The 15380-nt window shown below is 32.1% G+C and overlaps 1 protein-coding gene across 2 annotated transcripts in view; it reads right to left on the bottom strand.

Moving 5' to 3' along the window:
• The window catches only part of RASA1 (RAS p21 protein activator 1), a 105496-nt gene that overhangs the window by 31226 nt on the left and 58890 nt on the right, over window positions 1-15380 (bottom strand). For both annotated transcript variants that reach the window (XM_004470611.4, XM_058275695.2), the window contains exons 6-9: window positions 12962-12993; window positions 8932-8984; window positions 6470-6620; window positions 2880-2958 (exon numbers count right to left, since the gene is read on the bottom strand). In XM_004470611.4, coding sequence (XP_004470668.1) covers window positions 2880-2958; window positions 6470-6620; window positions 8932-8984; window positions 12962-12993 — 315 coding nt within the window. The remainder of the gene's footprint in view (window positions 1-2879; window positions 2959-6469; window positions 6621-8931; window positions 8985-12961; window positions 12994-15380) is intronic.

The following is a 15380-nucleotide window of genomic DNA, read 5'->3' as shown; positions in this document are numbered from 1 at the left end:
CTCATCCCAGCAAAACAAAAAATTGACAGAGATGTTTCACTATTACTAGAAGAATCAGAAGATGAATGCAAAGAGACAGTAGCACTCCGGACTGTAGCAGGATGGTAAAATGATCAAAATTTCAGACTATGATTCTTCAGATGATAATACTCTTGATATAATTTCTCAAAATCATGACTTGCTGAGCGAAGTACATATTTATAAGGGTAAATAAAAAGAAATATGGTGTTCTCTCATCCACTCAATCATTCAGTAGAAAGGGCAACATCATGCAATATTTTATGACAAGAACCTGAGCTATCTCTTTGTGCTAAACGGAAATGAGACAGTATCTTTTCATTTCTCATGTTTGTACACCAAAATTTACTTGATATAATTCATAAATGGGCAAATGCTAAAGATACTTCATATATATAAGCGAATGGAAGGAATAAAAAAAGGTAAAAATAAGAAAATTCACTGAACTGATCACATCTGGTTAATAATCAAAACATAAAATAGTTTGCACTTATGGTATAGTAAAATTACAAGCCAAAGATTTTAAAAATTTTGATGAAGTTTGTACAAGAAGAACCAGAAAGAACAAGAAGATAGAACACAGTAGAAATGTATTTGACATCTAGAATAAGCATTACATTTTGACACTGAAAGTGCAAGAAGAACCAGAAGCAAGAACTTATTAAGAGATGTTGTGTGAAATCTGGAATCCAAATTTATAAGATAGATATATTCCAAATCAATTCTTGATAGCTAATGAGCAACATTTAAAGGGCATTACCCATTTCAGGTATTTAAACCTTTAAAACCAAGAAATATAAAATAAGAATCTGGGTTTGCTACATTTAAATTCTTATTAAAATTTTAAACAAAGTTGTTTTTGGACTCTCCCTTAATTCTTACTTTTGCAAATTATTCATAAAATAACTCAGGCATATAAAAATTTTAAAAGGTACACTAGACCAAAATGGTAAATAGCAATGACTACTTTTTCTGGTCTTACAGATTTGTACTTAACCTTTATTTCAATGGTGATGGTGTTTCAAGGGGCATATTTGTAGTTTATCATTTAAGACAAGTTACTAATCTAATGTTCTGGCTTAAACACCTGATTTCAAGAAAATCTAATATTTAGTCTTTTTAAAATTATATAATCCTAATACAAATCCTAATAGATTCCAAGATATTAAAAAACACTACAGGCATGAATACAACCTCCTTTCCAAGTTCTAATGACTCACTAGATGATAACAAGAGGGAAGGCTTCTACACATTGTTTAATCTTAGCCTACTTTATACAGTTATAGAGAGGGAGATCCCAGGTCTTATACACTCCTCCCCCCCAAGGGAAGTAGATAATCTGCTTGGTGAGAGACAGCCATGAACCAAGCTTTTGTATAGAAGTTACGTATATGGTTCCTGAAGCCAGACTTCAGGTGCAAATCCTGCCTTTGTCATTGAATGGCTAGGAAAAGCCATTTAATAAATTAATTCAATAAATGCTTATTGAGTGAGAGCACCGTTCTAGCTTCTGAGACATATAGTGAACAAATCAAAGATCCTTATCCTCATAAAGCTTACATTTTAGCCAGGAAAAGAGATTAAAAAAATAATAATTGAGAGTAGATGTAGCTCAGTGGTTAAGCTACATTAAGCAATATTCAGATAGGCAGACAGGAAGGAAGACTGACATTAAGCTAGAAATGAGTATAACTGAGGATGTGAGAGACATGAATGACAACTCAGGCTGGGTAAAATGGGTACTTCCTGAAGGAAAGCAGTATTTATTAAATACCTAATGCCAGGTACTATTCTAGGCACTGGGGATACAACAATTCAAAGGGAAAAAAACCCACTCTCACTGACCATATGTTTTATTAGAAAAGCATGAGGATAAGAAGCAAGATATATTAAAACGTGACATTATGTTTATGAATTTATACTTAGTTTCAGAACACTGATAACCGATCCCCCCCACCAATGTCAATGAGTAGTAGGTTTGACCATCTGAAATTATATTGGAGGAGGAGGAAAAATTGAGAAACTAGAGATACTACAAGTACTGTACAACTTTAGCTGGGCCCCCAAAACCGCTTTTACAATCTTTCCTTGTTATATCTGGGATGGCACAGCTTTTATTTTCTACATAGGAAAATTTCTTAGTCATACTTTTGAAACATTTTTTTCTAACCCCTGCTATACTCTTTCCCCACCACATTTCAGAAAATACATGGGGAAAAGAAATAGACTGTTCATCCCAATATGAAACAAGCTACTAATATTCAACAGGCCCTCTTGTTCAAGGCCAATCTTTCCTCCTATGTTCTGGATGCTACTCGCTCCTGCCTTCACTAGAACCTTTACATTAGGTACTGCCACTACCCATCCTCTACTCCCACTGCCACTTTCCATTTCCTATTGGCTTTCCTCAGAGTACACAGGAATGCTCAAGTCTTTCTTACCATAAACTTCAGATAAATAAACAAAAAGCTTAAATCCCTCTGGATCTTGTATCTGCTCCCAGTTATCATTATTTCTTATTTCTTTACTTACCAAGCTTACCTAGAGAGCCGGCTAAGACTTATCTTGCTGTTTCACCATTTGCCTCCAATAAACTCATTCCTTGACCCAGTGCAACTTGGTTTCTGCCCCTAACACTGCTTCTATTTGCAAAAAGGCACCAAGAACTTTCTAATTATCTAGAGCTAACATACTTAAAAACTAAGAGATTCTCTTACAATTCATTTTCTTAAAGAATCTGAACACTCTGCAGGTTTAAATTTCATCCAATATTAATTACATAAATACATACATAGACATACCAACAATATGCACTTTTAAATAAAATTCTAATTAAAGCAAAAAAGAAAAACAACACTGACCTGCATTGGTACAGGTTCCTTAAGATAATATCCTTCAACAATCTGTTCTTTTCGGTAGTGATCTATGATGTCTCCGATGCTGTTAAAATAAAAATTACTAACAGTAACATAATTTGTCGCATAATAAATGCAAGTCTTTAAAATAAATGTAAATCCTGTTAGCAAGAATTATCTATTAGCAAGGCTTTTCAAAACACATAACCAAATTATATTAATAGAATATATGATAAAAATAGTCATATAATTTTAGAAAAAACAGAAGTGTGCTCCCAGTATTGATTTCCAGGTTAGAATACCTGAGTCAGAGATGCCGACTTTCCATACACCTATCAAAGAGGCAACAAAGTCAACATCTAATCAAAGAGTTATCATAAGTGAGAAAAGGATTAAAAAGTCTAATTTTCTGAATGGAGTATTTCTGACAGAATGAGAAAGACAACCTGTCAGAGAAACAGCATTTCCTTAACAATTAGTGTATTCAGTTAAATGAATAATTTTTATCATCAAAAGATTTACATAATCTGTTTTTGTAATAATCAGATGCAGTTAGGCCATAAAACATATGACTGGCAGATAAAAGGAGAGACCAAAAAAAAAAGTAAAAATAAAAGATCAGTAGCTAATCTTACATGTAGGATTATCACCACAGTGGAGAACACCTGTTGGGTGATTTTGACAAAGAGTGCTGCAAATTATTCTAAATATTTGGGAAATATTACAAATAAAACAAAACAAAACAAAAATGACCAAATTATGTATTTTATAACATTTTAACACAAATGTTAGCATGCCACAAATGAGATGATTTTCTATCTAAAAAACAATAATAATCAAAAAAGTAGTAATAATCAGTGGGCCATTCTACTGTCCTGAATATTTTAGTTCCTAGAATTTTAAACCTTCCCTTAATGTATTTACAGAATGGGTATTTTAGTTACTATACTATACTACAAAATTACTTGAACCAAATAGAAACAATGCTAAAAAGTAAAATAAAAAAAGAATAAAAATATAAGTATGAATTAATGTTACGTGAGGGAACACAACATGGCGGAAAAAGAAGAGAAGAGGAAACAAGTAAAAATGTATTATCATAAAAAGGACAAGGGAGATTATAAATTTTTAAAGAAAAAATGTAATAAATGAAGTAGAGTTTAGATTACTCAGGGGCAAATTTACAAGTGCACGGTAACAGATCAGACACGTTTTACTAATGAGCTGGACTTTCAAGAAGCTTTTAAAAAAAGTCACTCCTTAGTTTGGATTCCACCCAGATATACCCAAAAAAAAGTCAAGAGACAAGAAAAAGCAAAATTTCCTAGGTATTTCATAAATGTTCTACTCATGAAATATGAATACCAAAGAATAACTAAAATATGTTAGCTATAAATTTATTTGTGAAATAGATGTGAATAACTTATTACATGAAACAGTGCCTTCTCTCTTCCTGAAGACAAGATAAATGTTAGCCTTCAAGGTCTAACCAAAATCCTCCCTGCTCCCTTCTCACCACCATCTGAACTATTCTCTCCCAAATGGTTCTCCCAGGCACATCTGTACATCCTCTGAATTCATCCCAATCTGCCTACTCTATTCTCTAATGGACCTGAGCACTAATAATGCAGGAATGGTGGTTTTTCCTTTAATAGATATTTGCAGGCTCTGTACCATATACTTCACTAAGTAGATGAGTCCATAAATGTTGCTGGATTAAATTAGCTGTTAAATGTCTCTTCTACTTTTCTAAAATTTTGCATATAGAAATGTTAAAATTATGTCTCAACAAAGCAGTTTCTAAATGATAATGGACATAACTCTCTTACTAGAAATCTAATGTACAGTTAATGGGGAGACTGAATCAGCAGAGTATGGCTGTGTTACTTAGATTTATTAAAATAACCCTATTTAACTTCCACATATCTAAATAATAAATGATAATTATATACATGTATGTATCTTCCTATGATATATTTCATTACTGACATTAATGCTGAAATTTGAGTATTTATTGTAAAAATTGCCATTTTCCAGGTATCAGATTTACATTATTTTGGTGATTCTTAAAGAAAAGTATTTTTAGCAAAAACATTAAAACTAAAAATAATACACCTGAACTTTACAATCAACGATTTGGGAGAATGTTTAAGGTACTAAATTAGCACATACTTAACTTTTTTTCAAAAAGTCCTCATTTTGTCAAATTTATAAATTTTTCAATTAACATTATTTGGAAAGAAATGTACTTCAAATAGCTCCTTCTTCCTGTTCCATTATGGTTTTTATCAACAGAAAAGACTACCTTTACATAATTTATACAGTATCCAGGAAAAATTTCTATCTTTGCCGAATATAGGTATCCTAAGAAAGCTTATTGAGCCAATAAAAACAAACTGCTTCCAATTTAATTTAATTAATCTACTTAAATTATTTTAAAATAAAACTTGAGATGGACATTTGTCAATTGAGTAAAGAATGACAGTTTCTGTTTTTAGTTTTCTAACTTCAAAATCCCTGAGAAACTGAACAATGGGAAATAATAATTTAACTTGATAAAGAGCTGAAACTGCAGCTAGCTGGAATTTCAGTGAGGCTGTCTAGATTTCACACTGTAATAAGGAAGGTATTCACAAACAGCTTTTATGTAAAGGGTGCAAAAGGATCCAACTCCCTACCTCACATCTTCCATTTGACGTCTTATAACCATCTCCTGAACTTCTGGCAAACAACCCAGAACTTGTTTTGTTTCATTTTAATTGTTTTGCTTTGTATTCCAGAGAAACCAGCTGCTAGATCTCTAAACACTAAGAGATCTAGCTGGAACTGGGATAAATTTGAATTGGGATGGAGAATGCTGTTATGGCATTGAGGGGTTATATACTTGGCAAATGTCAGTATTTTAGAACAAGATTTTGTTGGCCTCCAAAAAGAATAAAACAACACTACTCTACAATTAGCAGGTATATTAATACTTTACCAGTTTGAAAAAAAAGACGTAAATAAAATGTGGGTCTTCTATTTTACATTTTAAAATGCTGACATTCTATCATATGGTTTCCTCTATAAACTTAAGTTTCTTAATCAAGTGACTAAAATTTATTTTGAGTTTTGGGACAAAAGTACTTAGAATTTTGAAGTGAGAAATGGGAACCAATAATTACAAATTAGAAATATCAACTTGAGGAAAACCCAATTATGTGGTAACATTTATGTAAGTCTTAGGTTATTCTTTCTTTCCTATTAAAATGTGTCCCTGATTTTTAAAAAATGCAACATATTTTCTTTCTCTTATATTAGATGTTTTTCCCTCCTGCAGATATACATGGGTTAGCAAACTTGTTGCAAATAGCTAGTTTATAAATAATTTTCATAACTATTACACACAAATCATTTTGTAAGGAAACAAGTTAATTTATATTCATATTTGATACTGTTCAAATAATGCCGTGACATGATTACTAAATAATATTAAAGGTCCTGCACTTTTTAAAAGTTAAGGATTTTATATATAATTTTGAAACCAATATATTATTAAGATTTCAACTACGTTTTTGCCAAAAGTAAATGACAAATAATAATTTCTTATGACTTACCTGTTATAATACCGGCCTCCCATCATAAACTGGTTGTTTGGTGTTGGACATATTTTAAATCGCTGAATATTTTCACTGGTCCGAAAATAAAGTGAATAGTCACCAGGAGTATTATCTGAAGGCCTCACAAGAAAACTGCAGACCTGACCAACTGTGAAAAGTAAGCTGTTAGTTTTATTCCCTACTTACCAAATAAAGAAGAAAAGGTGTTAGGTAGTAAAACAACAATCAAAAGTCTTAAACACATACACTTTTACCAGAACTTGGTTTTTTTAAGGCAATTTTTTTTTTCACATTTTCTGATTTATGATTCCAAACAACCCATGTTTCTTGTCTCTGTATCCCTGGCATATCTTACTGGCTTTATAATATAAAAATAGAGGGCAGAAATTTTGCAGCAGTGACTTCTAACTCAGTAATTTCTATATCTGTCATAACTTGGGAAGAAGAATATAACCACAGGTAGGGGATACTACCTAAAATCGCTTACATTCTGTCTGTAAATCCCTTTAATAAGAAGATTCTGAAAATTTAAACAAATTTTGCTTTTCTATACTCTGCACTTTATCAATGTTTTCAATGAAAAATTTTATAGTAATGACTGTTATAAAACAATAGCACCAAAGGCTTACAAAGGTAGATTCAAAACAACTGAAATATTTGTGTACATTTTCAATATCAAAACACACAGGTATCTTCCTGAAAAGTCATGCAGAAGCAAATTATGTATTAGATATTTTCATATTGGTTGTGGGAAGTCTTTTAGATATTGTCAGTTAACATACTCTAACACTATGCTGGCTTTGTCTTTTCTCTTTTTAACTCATAATGACATTGAAAAGATCATAACTTGATTGCTATTAGGAAAGCACAAATGAATATTTACAAGATCAGATGTAATTTTTATGTAAATTACTAGTAGTTCCAATTATCCAGCCAAGGCACTATCAATTAACTTCAAGCTCAAATCAAAGAAACAGAATATAAACATCCTTAAACTAAACCTTCGGGGTTCAGTGAAAGTAAACACAAAAGTTGTAAAAACTAATTGTACAATTTAATATAGTCTAAAATGCAGGGGTTTCTGAGGGACAAAAATCCTATATACTCTTTATATTTCTTCTAGACTGGTAAGACAGGAATTACATGCAAATTTGTGCATGTATGTATATATGTGTACTTTTCAGTAAAGAAAATTTACCAGATTCTCAAAAGGGCACATGATCCAAAGAATATGAAAACTAATGTAAGGAAACTAAGTTTATCTCCTTTTCACCTTTACTTGACTAACATAAGAGTGACCCTCAAGTGTTGGTGGTGCAAGTTAAAAATATAAACAAATTTAACATTTAATAAATGCATTATAATTAATATTCTTGTTCCCATTATGAAAACTCATAGCATGTCACTTTAGTTTAGCATGTGGTCTCTATTACTATCATGTAGTCTTTTATATATTTTTTAGCCTAACTTACATCCTCACTATAAAATTAGGCACTTCTAAAAACTGCCTTGCATCATTCAAAGGAGCAAAAAAGTATTAGTTAATTATATTAAAATACAATGTCCTATGGCATAAAACAGCAATTCAAATAACATCTGTAATAATCAGTAGTTTATTCACCGTAAGAATCTGTTTTACGACATACAGAAGCTATCTAACTCTGGTCATGTTTAAAGAACTAAGACTTCTAAATCATATATTATAGGCTCAAACTTGCCTCAAATGTTTATAAGATGTGCTTTAAAAGAGATATTTGGTAGTTAAATTAATGTAGTCTTGCGTTTAGTAAGGATAAACAATGACGAGATGGTTTTATTTTAAATAAACCCATAATACAAGTTAATTTTTACTTTGCAGTTTCCTATAACCACAAGTTGCAGGAAATGTTAACATTAATACACTTTTTAAAGGCCCAATTATATAATTCCACAATTCACAAGGCTAAATGTAAGAACGTTTGTTTCATAATATAAACATAATATTCCTCTATAGGGCGCTGGTAAATAAATTATGGTGTTTAATATAATGGAAAGCCATATGGCTATTAAAAACAGTAATAAAAATTTATATATGTAGATATGGAACCATCTCCAAGATATGTCCTAACACGAAAAAAGTGTGCTGCATATTCCTGTGTGCATGTAGGGGTGAGGAAGGGAGATTCACGCAGGTACAGAAAACTTCTAGAAATATATAGAACAAATTATCATTTAGTACTGTCTCTGTGGAAGAGAACAGGGATTTGAGGTAAAGGAAAAATATTTCATTGAGTTTTACACTACATGCATGTTTTCTCCTTTAAAAAAACATACCAATTTCTCAGCACTGGGCAAGAAATTACAATATGCATATATATATATTAACTGAATGCTAAAGACAAAATACATGATAAATGGTTGGTTCACTTTTTTATTCTTTTTAAACAAGGACATTAGAAACGGCAAGAGAATACAAGTACCTGTCATTAGTAAATTATAAGCTTCTTGTTTGGAAATCTTCCCATGAAACCATCTTAAAAAGAGAACAACTTAGATATGTAAATCAAGTCTTTTGTTATCACATAAAACTAAACAACCAACATGTTTAATTAAAGATGACATAATGAAATGCAAAGCAATTGATTTAAAAAATTCTCATACTTGTATTTGTTACATTTTGCAAACATATTATACTTAATTTCAACAAAATATAGGAAAAAATAGGAACTACCAAGTATAAGCTATAATTTATGTATTAACTACCAATATAAAAACAGTAATGATTTTTAATCCTGATAATGACAAACTATTATATGCTTACTTCACAATTAACTTTCTTCTTACTCTTCTTTGGAGGTGAGGGGTTAAGTAGTGGAAAAACTATAGCCAACTAAAAATGCCCAGAAAAATAATTCATTCTTCTTGTATTTCTCTGTGTGAATTTTCTTATACCATGTGATAAATTCTATCTTCAAATAAAATCACAATGCTGATACATACTTTAATGATATTCAGAAAATAAGATTTGGAGTATAGAAAATACTTGCTACATCAAGAACTAAAGGATAAGAATGACTTAGAGGTTCTAATTTTATTTGATTAAGTAATCATATACACTAGGAATGCTAAAGCCCCTTATATTTTGTACACTTAAAATAAACCTTCAAAGGGAAGGAGATGTAGCTCAAGCAGCTGGGCATCCACCTACCACAAAAAAGGTCCCGGGTTCAGTTCCCGGTGCCTCCTGAAGAGGACAAGCAAGACACGATGGGCTGGTTCAGTAAGGTGATGTAACAAGATGACGCAAACAAGAGACACAAGGAGGAAACACAATGAGAGACAAAACAAGCAGGGAGCGGAGGGGGCTCAGCCAATGGGCACCTCCCTCCTACACAGGAAGTCCTGGGTTTGGTTCCCTGTGTCTCCTAAAAAGACGACGAACACAAAACGGACAGAAAGCAGAGAGTGAGCGCAAACAATGGGTGTGTGTGGGAGAATAAATAAATAAAAATAAATCTCTAAAAATAATAAAAGCCTTTTGAAATGGTTATAAATGGCATTATAATCAAAGACAACAACAGATAATAACAAAGGGGTTTAAATTTTATCTTAAAATAAAATGAAAGATCTGGCCTATAAAATTAATTAATAGTAATTAGTACTTAAAATTTCCTTTCATTTACCTGGACTGTTACCTATGTTGCTGATTATCTCTAATACATGTTTATATCAAACTGATAATTCCAGATTACCTCCTTACCACTCTGCCTTATATTCTTAGGGTCTATAATTATTTTTTTTACTTTGCCATATATTCTTAGGGTCTATAACTATTTTTACTAGTGGGTTAAAGAGCAAACTGGAAAGAAAATATACTAATACTGAAACCTGTAAATTCTCTAAAATCTAAATTATAGATTTAGAGGTTGTTTACACTATTTTAAATTATCCATACAATTACTGGTGAAAGTAAGAAAATGTAACTAAATTTTACTTTTTCACATGAACGAAAAGTTAAACTTTTAAATTCTCCCTTTAATTCTATTCCAATCATTAACTCACTAATTCAGATGTCCTTGAGCACCCAGTGTGAATTATGAATAATATAAAGAACGTATACAACAACTGAACAGTACACCATACTGTGCAAGGTAGTGAGGCTCTATATTACATCCACGTAAAGGCTAATCGACCATTAACTACAAATGCTAGAGTGGGATTTCTATATTCTGGAGGAGAGTCAACTAGATGAACTCCAACCCTGTATTTTTAGAGCTAGAATAAAGAAGGTCAAAAGGAAAGAATTTAAAGGGGAAGGGAGACGCAACATATGAAGTTTAGAGATTAACAAGATTTTTAGTATAAGAAGACATCCTGAAGGGACTGGATTTTAGTTTCGTTTGTTCAGATATTTATTACCTCTAGATAAAAACGTATGTATTTCAAGCACATGGCCTGCACCAGTGATAGAAAGATGAGTCCCTCATCTTAAGAATTCCTCATTTCAATAATAAAAAATGACACAAATAATGTATAACTGTAAACAATGTAGAAAATATACTAAGTGCAGTGATACACTGAAGGCATTTTGGGAATAAGAAAGGCATCAATTCTGTAGTGTGTGGAATGAAGGAAGACTTCACAGGTAAGTGATAAAAGAACTAAGTCTTTACATATGAACAAGAACTAGAAAAGCACAATGGAGGTACCTGGTACCTACATCATGGAACCAGAGAGCTGGGGGAAAAAACTCAACGTTATACCATCAATCTAATCCTACAGGGCACTCACAGATATTACTGAGAACACTAAAGAATACAGATACTGTCCTAAGATAGTTCCAATCTTAAGAAATTAGAGGAAGATAAATACATAAAATAAACCAACAATGCAAATTTAGCTTTTATTAACTATAAAATGAGTCGAAAATTCAGAAAATGGAAGCTTCACAATGGTATGAAATAAAGTTTTCCAGTAAAAGGATTTATACTGTAAGCACCCATAAAGCTGGATGTAGCTTTAAATATTTATTGACATTTAACCCACAGTGTACTTTTTTAAAAACAAACTTGGACTATTATTAAAAATGGAGAGCAAACTTATAAAAATACAAATTTCTAGCTCTCTTGAAAATCAAGAGAATTTCCCAATATTAGAACCATATTTTTGCACACATCAATTAGACCAAGTGGTCACCTGACAGCAGGCAAATGTTTTCTAGTTTTCTACTTCCCAGTCTTCCCTTAATAACAAGAGTGAATGTCAGTTGCTTTTTATCACATCCATGTCATTTTCTTAGAGAAATTGTTCAACATACCTATAGCTTTATCAAGGAGGAAAATAAGAAAGATCAAGACTACTATGTTCTGAGAAAAATGGGAATATACACAGCCAACGCATTTCACTTGCTTATATTATCTATCTGCCTCCTCCAAGTATTAGTTAGAATTTGTAACTCTCGATCCAGGTAGTAGGGAGACTTCAAATTCATATAATCAATACAGTATGGACTTACTGATGGGACGTGTTTTATAGCTACAAGAAAGAATAAGGAAGATGAACTCAGAAAATATTTCATTTTTTCCACTTAAGGAAGGGTGGAGGAACTAAGTAAAGTGATTGCAAATAGAGTATTCAGTTTAGTGTTTTTACGTTCTAACGGCTGGAAAACAAAGTGAACACTAAAGAGGCAGCCTTATATTCATCCATAAATGTTGAAAAGGATGGCAAAAAAAAAAAAATGTTCCACTGAGAAGATACTAGAAGATGAATAGCTTATTAAAATATTGTGAATAAGATAAAAATGGGACTAAGGGTTAGGGTCTTTAAAAGATAAACTTAAAAAAAAACTAAATAGATTTCGAGAGAGAAAAGATCTTCAAGGACAGTAATAAGTAAATTTGATCAAGCTGATATGTCATATGAAGTAATTTCCCATAAGAGGTTGTTGGTTAATACTAAATTCTATAATATAAAAGAATTTGGCAAGTGGTAGGTATATCTGGTCTTTGAATGAGCCCTTACAAGATACCTAAAGCCATCTCTAAAAGAATATGAAAAGAAAGCCATTCCAGAATCTTATTAAAATGATGAAGTATCATCATCTTGGGGTTCTCTGAAGAAAAAAAACTAAACAAAACTGAATCATAAAACATAAAAGGAGTGCCCACACAAACAAAAAAGTACTATGAAACACCAGTAAGAAAGAAAAATGTGAGGAACTGTGGCATTCATAATGTGATTAACAGAACATTTAACAGAAAGTCTAGTTTGAAGATACATAGTTGCATATTGGTATAAAAATTATATAAAAATAAGACTTTACCACTAGGTCCTTAAGAATATATTTAGACATCTCTTCTCTGAGCCGAATCAAATTTTTAAAAAGTGAGTTCAAAATTTTTTCTTTTAAATTACTGCTTGGGCAAAGTTTTCTGATTAGGAGGTTTACTATATATATATATATATATTTTTTTTTTTTTTTCCTTTTAATAATTAGGACATACTCACATTTTGCCTTCATGTGGATCTTCCTCCCGGCCCTAAGGGAAAGACATTATTAAGACAGTATTTTATATGATTACCTATTAATGTACTCTTTTTAAAACCAATAAAAATTATATTTTCAAACATATCTCCATACTGCCCTTAGTATTTCTTTATATGTATACCAGATAAGATGTTTCTGTTCATGAAATGCCTTCCAAAGCTCTTTTACTTTTCTCTCCCTGTTGACAATACTCTAATTCAGGCCCTTTTTACTATTTTCTCAAATGATTACAATAGCCCAACTGGTATAAATTACCTCTATGTCTCATCTCCTACAACTCTAAACTGGATTCATCAGTTTTAACTATAACTTTACCCTGCATTAAGAAAAACAAAATAAAACAAAAACAAATTAAAAAAAAAACACAAATGTTTAACATCTTTCTACTGCCTACAAAGTCCTCATTCTGCAACCAAAGTCCTTTACTACATGACTTAAACCTGCATTTCCTGTCTTATACTACCAATTGTTTAGGGGTACCTATATGCTGGCCACACATAACTATATATTTGTTAATCTACATTCTCCCCCCACTGTAGCTCGTTCTTTTGTTTACTTTTGACTTTTTTTTTTTTCCCATTTCTTTGTGGCTTGTTCTGGTTCTTAGAATGTCCTTTCTATCCACAGTTCATCAACTCCTAAGTAAAATCTACCCTTCTTGGCAAGATCTATCACATAAACAACCTCCTCTGTAGGACATTGTGAGCCCTTAAAAAGTGCATATGAATTTCCATTTTCCTTTTTCCACCTTTTGAACTTCTGAATTTGCACCTTCCTTTTTTCAGCTTTTGAACTTTACCTTACTCTATCTTACATGAAGGCTATTATTCCACCCAGAGTATTCCTATTATTTAGGATAAACCAGCGTTACTTATTTCAGTAGGCCATAATCATTTTTAGGTCTAAGTTATTCTTTTGTTAGTTCCAACTTCACCTCACCCCAAGCACAAACACAGTGCTGGACATATAATTTTCAATGAATATCTGTTGAAGTAGCCCTAGTACCTCGCATAGTACCCAGCACCAAAGTTTGAATAAATAATAAAGGAATGAATAGAAACACAGTCTAACTATACATGGATACCCTTCTCTCAATTTGATCTTCATTCATTAAATATCTAAGACTAAAATCAAAGAAGACTTATACTGAATTCCTACTATATCCAAAGCAGTATGCTAAAAACTTTTTATCAGACTGAATAGCATTATCATTGCCTTGAAGGTGTTAACCTCTTCATGGAGGGACTTACACAATAAATTAATATTATACAGTGTAATGGAATGTAGAAATAGCAAAGTGCTATGGAAACACAGAAGGAAACAATTTAGCCTAAGTGAACTGTTCAGGATTGAATCACATTCCCCGCAAAAGGCATGCAGAGGGCTGGAGGCCTGATCCTGTGCAAGTGAACTCGTTTGTAAATAGGACCTGTTAAGATGTTATCAGATTAAGGTGTGCCCAAACTGTGTGAGGGTGGGCTTTAATCCAATAATGTGATGTCCTTATAAGCAAAGGAAACTGATACAGGAAAAGCCAGAAGAGGAAATCAATTTAACCCAGAAGAGGAAAGAGAAGATGCCACTATGTGACAGAAAAACCAAGAAACGACACATTGCCAGTCAACCAGAAAACATCAACCCCAGGAGGAAGTAAGCTCTGGCAAGCCTCTGAAACCAGAAGCCAATAAATTCCTGTTGTTAAAGCCACTCACTGAATGGTACTGTTTCATCAACTAAGAAACAAAAACAATACAGAAAAGTATAAAACCTCTGAGAAAGAAGGGGTGACATCTGAGCACACTGATAAAGATGAATCAAATTTTACCAAGCAGTGGAGGAGATCAGGAATATCACGGAAGAGGGAAAAGTATAGGCACAGAGAGATTCATTTATTCATTCAACAACTTCTAATTGGCTTCTAACACCAATCACTATTCTAGGCAATGGAAATACATTAGACAATCAGAGGCAAAAATACCTCCTGCCCTCAAAGAGCTTACATTCTAGAGTTAAGGTACAAAAGTATAAATGTGCTTGGGGAACAGAAATTAGAATTTCTGATGAAATTAAGTCCAACCACCAATTAAATGTCTGCAACTTCTTCACAATCTGTACAATCTCCAAATGACATTTCAATCTACAAGAAAGCAGAATTTCCTTGCAATAGTATAGTGGAGATAACACTATTTTCCAGTGAGCCCACTATGAAAAACCATTCTACATCAGGGGTTCTTAACAAGGGACCCAGTAGCTTAAATTGAAATTCCAAAAAACGTTATTCTTGAGGGGATATGTTGATGCAGGTGTGATATATTTATTAAATAATAGACAGAATAAGAAGTTAACGTATTCATTTACTTTTTTCTTTCTTTCCATGTA

This window comes from Dasypus novemcinctus, chromosome 2 (assembly GCF_030445035.2).
Source record: "Dasypus novemcinctus isolate mDasNov1 chromosome 2, mDasNov1.1.hap2, whole genome shotgun sequence".
NCBI lineage: Eukaryota > Metazoa > Chordata > Mammalia > Cingulata > Dasypodidae > Dasypus > Dasypus novemcinctus.
Note: the sequence above shows the minus strand (reverse complement) of the source record. Positions and strands in the feature narration are given on the sequence as shown.